The 7500-nt window shown below is 40.5% G+C and overlaps 1 protein-coding gene across 2 annotated transcripts in view; it reads right to left on the reverse strand.

Moving 5' to 3' along the window:
* Positions 1–7500, reverse strand: part of cul4a (cullin 4A) — a 24723-nt gene that overhangs the window by 4924 nt on the left and 12299 nt on the right. For both annotated transcript variants that reach the window (XM_079864030.1, XM_079864031.1), the window contains 4 exons: positions 2068–2260; positions 1128–1232; positions 925–1035; positions 231–316 (listed from right to left, as the gene is read on the reverse strand). In XM_079864030.1, coding sequence (XP_079720156.1) covers positions 231–316; positions 925–1035; positions 1128–1232; positions 2068–2260 — 495 coding nt within the window. The remainder of the gene's footprint in view (positions 1–230; positions 317–924; positions 1036–1127; positions 1233–2067; positions 2261–7500) is intronic.

Below are 7500 nucleotides of genomic sequence, written 5' to 3' on the forward strand. Positions count from 1 at the left end.
TGACTGAACGTGGGATGGTTGCTGGTGTTTCAGGAAGATTTACACACACAGAATGATCTGAAGAGAAAATATCCAGTGGGAGAAAATGCCTTGTTGAGGTCAGAGGTCAGAGGAGAATGAAAAGGGGGCCCGAACCGGAACAACTAAGGTGAACCTAATAAAGTGGCCGCTGAGTGTGTGTGTGTGTGTGTGTGTGTGTGTGTGTGTACTGTATCTCTGTGCACACACACCTGTTTGAACTGGATCATGACGTCTTTAGAGAGCTCCATGTCTTTGAACATCCCCTCTAGTTTACTGGTGAACGCTGCTCCACACTCTACAACACACACACACACACACACACACACACAGTACGTCACTTCACAGAGGAAATACTGCAGCGGATGCGCAGAAATTAAAAAAGTTGTATTTGTTAACATTCTAAATGTCATAAACATTTGTTGACAAACAAGTATTCATTACTTCAATGAGCTCATTGTCTCTCCATTAAATTATTACATTATTTAAATTAATACACTAAAGTACATTTCTGAAATGCATAACTTAATTTCCTCTGATAACAGATCACTCTAAATATGGACTTATGCACTTCCTGTAAAGCTGCTTTGAAATGATGTGTATTGTGAAATGTGAACAGTAATGCACTAATACAGACGGGGTTTAAAACACGAACGAACTGCAGCTTTAAGAACTTCAGACACTAGTGCAGTGTAATTAGTCACAGTGAAACTGACTTGGGTCTGATTTCACGGCAAAACTCAAATTAACACTGAAATCATGGCACAAAAAACCCAGCAACTCAACCACAGATGCGTGGTCACTTCCTGTTCACATGATCATGTGACCTCGCTGCCAGGAAACTGATCAGTGGAGTTTCCACGGTAACGGTCTGACGGCCAATGAGAAGTCAGATTCAGAACCAACCGTGTTTGAGTTTGGACAGCATGGACTTCTCCGCGTCCACCGATGCGCTCTTGCCCACCAGCAGACGCTTGGCCAGATCCTTCTTGTAGAAGGCCTCGAACACGTCCTTCCCTGCAGGACACACACACACACACACACACACACACACTGTTAAAGCACTGTATAAATGAAGGGGACTCGACCGGCGCTGGAGGACGGATTACCGTGGATGAAGCGGAAGATGATCATGATCTTGTCCAGGATCCTCTCCAGCTCTTCTTCTGTGGCCTCCTTGTTTCCCGCACGCAGTTTAGAGTCCACATACTTCGCTGAGGACACACAGTTACACCAGACCCAGAGAATCAACTCTTTTATTCATCAACGACGTTTCAAAGAAATGCTGTTTTTTTACTTTCTGGTCATCAAAGATTCTTGAAAAATGTACACAAAAATCTGAAGCAGCACAACGGTTTTCAACACTGATAATCAGAAATGTGAGAGAGTGTGTGTGTGTGTGTGTGTGTGTGAGAGTGTGTATGTGTGTGTGTGTGAGAGACGTGTGTGTGTGTGTGTGTGTGTGTGTGAGACGTGTGTGTGTGTAAGACATGAGTGTGTGTGTATGTGTGTGCGTGAGTGAGTGAGAGACGTGAGTGTGTGTGTGTGTGTGTGTGTGTGTGTGCGCATGTGAGAGAGAGTGTGTTTGAGTGTGTGTGAGAGAGTGTGTGTGTGTGTGTGTGTGTGTGTGTTAAAGACTACATATACAGTGAGCTCCACAAATATTGGCACCCTTGAGCAAAACTGACTGTGAAAATATGTTTTTGCAATTTCTCCTCTTAGTTTTTCATTTAAAATATTCACAAAAATCTTATAAACCATTAATTAGTCAAATAATTGAAAGAAAATAATTCTTATCATAAAACTTTTTTTCTCCCTGAAATATATGCATTCCACAATTATAGGAACCCGTGGATTAACACCAGCTCTGGCTCTCTCCTGTAAGCGCCTCAGATCAGTGTCATGCTGGAGGGTCATGGAGTGGCCTGAAATACTCCTGTACATCTGTATCTCAGCGCAAGAAACAGTTCATGTCTGATTTCATTGCTGAATTTGAAATATGGGTTTGGTCAGTTGCTGAGATGTCAGTATTTCCCTGTCGGCACTCACCGATGAGCTCGGCGGGTTTGTTGGGTCTCTTGTTGATGAAGTTCTCGAAGGCTTCCTTCATGGCGTTGATGAAGGTGTCGTTCCTCTGGAAGCAGCGCTGGCTCACCAGGTCCATCTTATCCTTGAAGTCCAGCAGCTCCTGAACCATCTCCTTATCCTTCTCTGGAGAACTGACGATCTCCCCGCCGGAGCTCTGCGGGAGGAGCGGCACGCGGAGTCAGAGTCAGAGGAACTGTACGCTCGCTCGCGAAACGAGAAACTTTAGGAAACGAGAAACTTTACGTTCACCCGCAAAACAAGAAACTTTAGGAAACGAGAAACTTTACATTCGTTCTGAAAACGAGAAACTTTACGTTCACCCGCAAAATGAGAAACTTTAGGAAACGAGAAACTTTACGTTCACCCGCAAAACAAGAAACTTTAGGAAACGAGAAACTTACGTTCGTCCTGAAAACGAGAAACTTTACGTTCGTTCTGAAAACGAGAAACTTTACATTCACCCGCAAAACGAGAAACTTTAGGAAACGAGAAACTTACGTTCGTTCTGAAAACGAGAAAATTTACGTTCAACAGCAAAACAAGAAACTTTAGGAAACGAGAAACTTTACGTTCACCCGCAAAACGAGAAACTTTAGGAAACGAGAAACTTTACGTTCACCCGCAAAACGAGAAACTTTAGGAAATGAGAAACTTTACGTTCGCTCTGAAAGCGAGAAACTTTACGTTCGCTCTGAAAGCGAGAAACTTTACGTTCACCCACAATATGAGAAACTTTAGGAAACAAGAAACTTTACGTTCGTCCTGAAAACGAGAAACTTTACGTTCGCTCTGAAAGCGAGAAACTTTACGTTCAACCGCAAAACAAGAAACTTTACGTTCGTCCTGAAAGCGAGAAACTTTACGTTCGTCCTGAAAACGAGAAACTTTACGTTCGCTCTGAAAGCGAGAAACTTTACGTTCACCCGCAAAACGAGAAACTTTACGTTCACCCGCAAAATGAGAAACTTTAGGAAATGAGAAACTTTACGTTCGCTCTGAAAGCGAGAAACTTTACGTTCACCCGCAAAACGAGAAACTTTAGTAAACGAGAAACTTTACGTTCGTTCTGAAAACGAGAAACTTTACGTTCACCCGCAAAACGAGAAACTTTAGGAAATGAGAAACTTTACGTTCGCTCTGAAAGCGAGAAACTTTACGTTCGCTCTGAAAGCGAGAAACTTTAGGAAACGAGAAACTTTACGTTCGCCCCCAAAATGAGAAACTTTAGGAAACGAGAAACTTTAGGAAACGAGAAACTTTAGGAAACGAGAAACTTTAGGAAACGAGAAACTTACGTTCGCTCTGAAAACGAGAAACTTACGTTCGCTCTGAAAACGAGAAACTTACGTTCGCTCTGAAAACGAGAAACTTTAGGAAACGAGAAACTTTAGGAAACGAGAAACTTTAGGATACGAGAAACTTTAGGAAACGAGAAACTTTACGTTCACCCCCAAATGAGAAACTTTAGGAAACGAGAAACTTTAGGAAACGAGAAACTTTAGGAAACGAGAAACTTTACGTTCACCCCCAACTGAGAAACTTTAGGAAACGAGAAACTTTACGTTCACCCGCAAAACGAGAAACTTTAGGAAACAAGAAACTTTACGTTCGTTCTGAAAACGAGAAACTTTACGTTCGTCCTGAAAATGAGAAACTTTACGTTCGTCCTGAAAACTAGAAACTTTACGTTTGTCCTGAAAGCGAGAAACTTTAGGAAACGAGAAACTTTACATTCGTTCTGAAAACGAGAAACTTTAGGAAACAAGAAACTTTACGTTCGCTCTTTGTTCGTCCTGAAAACGAGAAACTTTACGTTCGTCCTGAAAGCGAGAAACTTTACGTTCACCTGCAAAACGAGAAACTTTAGGAAACGTGAAACTTTAGGAAACAAGAAACTTTACATTCGTTCTGAAAACGAGAAACTTTAGGAAACAAGAAACTTTACGTTCGCTCTTTGTTCGTCCTGAAAACGAGAAACTTTACGTTCGTCCTGAAAGCGAGAAACTTTACGTTCACCTGCAAAACGAGAAACTTTAGGAAACGAGAAACTTTAGGAAACGAGAAACTTTACATTCGTTCTGAAAACGAGAAACTTTAGGAAACAAGAAACTTTACGTTCGCTCTTTGTTCGTCCTGAAAACGAGAAACTTTACGTTCGTCCTGAAAGCGAGAAACTTTACGTTCACCTGCAAAACGAGAAACTTTAGGAAACGAGAAACTTAACGTTCGCTCTGAAAGCGAGAAACTTTACGTTCACCCGCAAAACGAGAAACTTTACATTCGTCCTGAAAACGAGAAACTTTACGTTCACCCGCAAAACGAGAAACTTTAGGAAACGAGAAACTTTACGTTCACCCGCAAAACAAGAAACTTTAGGAAACGAGAAACTTTAGGAAACGAGAAACTTACGTTCGCTCTGAAAACGAGAAACTTTACGTTCACCCGCAAAACGAGAAACTTTAGGAAACGAGAAACTTTACGTTTGTTCCGAAAACGAGAAACTTTACGTTCGTCCTGAAAACAAGAAACTTTACGTTCATCCGCAAAACGAGAAACTTTAGGAAACGAGAAACTTACGTTCGCTCTGAAAGCGAGAAACTTTACGTTCCCTCTGAAAATGAGAAACTTTACGTTCACCCGCAAAACGAGAAACTTTAGGAAACGAGAAACTTTACGTTCGTTCTGAAAACGAGAAACTTTACATTCATTCTGAAAACGAGAAACTTTACGTTCGTCCTGAAAACGAGAAACTTTACGTCCGTCCTGAAAACGAGAAACTTTAAGTTCGCTCTGAAAGCGAGAAACTTTACGTTCCCTCTGAAAACGAGAAACTTTACATTTGTCCTGAAAGCGAGAAACTTTAGGAAACGAGAAACTTTACGTTCGTTCTGAAAACGAGAAACTTTACATTCATTCTGAAAGCGAGAAACTTTAGGAAACGAGAAACTTACGTTTGTTCTGAAAACGAGAAACTTTACGTTCGCTCTGAAAACGAGAAACTTTACATTTGTCCTGAAAGCGAGAAACTTTAGGAAACGAGAAACTTTACGTTCGTTCTGAAAACGAGAAACTTTAGGAAACGAGAAACTTTACGTTCGCTCTTTGTTCGTCCTGAAAACGAGAAACTTTACGTTCGCTCTTTGTTCGTCCTGAAAACGATAAACTTTACGTTCATCCTGAAAACGAGAAACTTTAGGAAACGAGAAACTTTACGTTCGCTCTTTGTTCGTCCTGAAAACGAGAAACTTTACATTCGCTCTGCGTTCGTCCTGAAAACGAGAAACTTTACATTCGTTCTGAACGTTACTTTACATTCATTCTGAAAACGAGAAACTTTAGGAAACGAGAAACTTTGCGTTCGTTCTGAAAACGAGAAACTTTACGTTCGTCCTGAAAACGAGAAACTTTACGTTCGTCCTGAAAACTAGAAACTTTACGTTTGTCCTGAAAGCGAGAAACTTTAGGAAACAAGAAACTTTACATTCGTTCTGAAAACGAGAAACTTTAGGAAACAAGAAACTTTACGTTCGCTCTTTGTTCGTCCTGAAAACGAGAAACTTTACGTTCGTCCTGAAAGCGAGAAACTTTACGTTCACCTGCAAAACGAGAAACTTTAGGAAACGAGAAACTTTAGGAAACGAGAAACTTTACATTCGTTCTGAAAACGAGAAACTTTAGGAAACAAGAAACTTTACGTTCGCTCTTTGTTCGTCCTGAAAACGAGAAACTTTACGTTCGTCCTGAAAGCGAGAAACTTTACGTTCACCTGCAAAACGAGAAACTTTAGGAAACGAGAAACTTAACGTTCGCTCTGAAAGCGAGAAACTTTACGTTCACCCGCAAAACGAGAAACTTTACATTCGTCCTGAAAACGAGAAACTTTACGTTCACCCGCAAAACGAGAAACTTTAGGAAACGAGAAACTTTACGTTCACCCGCAAAACAAGAAACTTTAGGAAACGAGAAACTTTAGGAAACGAGAAACTTACGTTCGCTCTGAAAACGAGAAACTTTACGTTCACCCGCAAAACGAGAAACTTTAGGAAACGAGAAACTTTGCGTTTGTTCCGAAAACGAGAAACTTTACGTTCGTCCTGAAAACAAGAAACTTTACGTTCATCCGCAAAACGAGAAACTTTAGGAAACGAGAAACTTACGTTCGCTCTGAAAGCGAGAAACTTTACGTTCCCTCTGAAAATGAGAAACTTTACGTTCACCCGCAAAACGAGAAACTTTAGGAAACGAGAAACTTTACGTTCGTTCTGAAAACGAGAAACTTTACATTCATTCTGAAAACGAGAAACTTTACGTTCGTCCTGAAAACGAGAAACTTTACGTCCGTCCTGAAAACGATAAACTTTAAGTTCGCTCTGAAAGCGAGAAACTTTACGTTCCCTCTGAAAACGAGAAACTTTACATTTGTCCTGAAAGCGAGAAACTTTAGGAAACGAGAAACTTTACGTTCGTTCTGAAAACGAGAAACTTTACATTCATTCTGAAAACGAGAAACTTTACGTTCGTCCTGAAAACGAGAAACTTTACGTCCGTCCTGAAAACGAGAAACTTTAAGTTCGCTCTGAAAGCGAGAAACTTTACGTTCCCTCTGAAAACGAGAAACTTTACATTTGTCCTGAAAGCGAGAAACTTTAGGAAACGAGAAACTTACGTTTGTTCTGAAAACGAGAAACTTTACGTTCCCTCTGAAAACGAGAAACTTTACATTTGTCCTGAAAGCGAGAAACTTTAGGAAACGAGAAACTTTACGTTCGTTCTGAAAACGAGAAACTTTAGGAAACGAGAAACTTTACGTTCGCTCTTTGTTCGTCCTGAAAACGATAAACTTTACGTTCGCTCTTTGTTCGTCCTGAAAACGATAAACTTTACGTTCATCCTGAAAACGAGAAACTTTAGGAAACGAGAAACTTTACGTTCGCTCTTTGTTCGTCCTGAAAACGAGAAACTTTACGTTCGCTCTGCGTTCGTCCTGAAAACGAGAAACTTTACATTCGTTCTGAACGTTACTTTACATTCATTCTGAAAACGAGAAACTTTAGGAAACGAGAAACTTTGCGTTCGTTCTGAAAACGAGAAACTTTACGTTCACCCGCAAAACGAGAAACTTTAGGAAACGAGAAACTTTACGTTTGTTCTGAAAACGAGAAACTTTACGTTCGTCCTGAAAACGAGAAACTTTACATTTGTCCTGAAAGCGAGAAACTTTAGGAAACGAGAAACTTTACGTTCGTTCTGAAAACGAGAAACTTTAGGAAACGAGAAACTTTACGTTCGCTCTTTGTTCGTCCTGAAAACGAGAAACTTTACGTTCATCCTGAAAACGAGAAACTTTACGTTCATCCTGAAAACGAGAAACTTTACGTTCATCCTGAAAACGAG

The sequence above is a fragment of the Squalius cephalus genome (genome assembly GCF_949319135.1).
Source record: "Squalius cephalus genome assembly, chromosome: 2".
NCBI lineage: Eukaryota > Metazoa > Chordata > Actinopteri > Cypriniformes > Leuciscidae > Squalius > Squalius cephalus.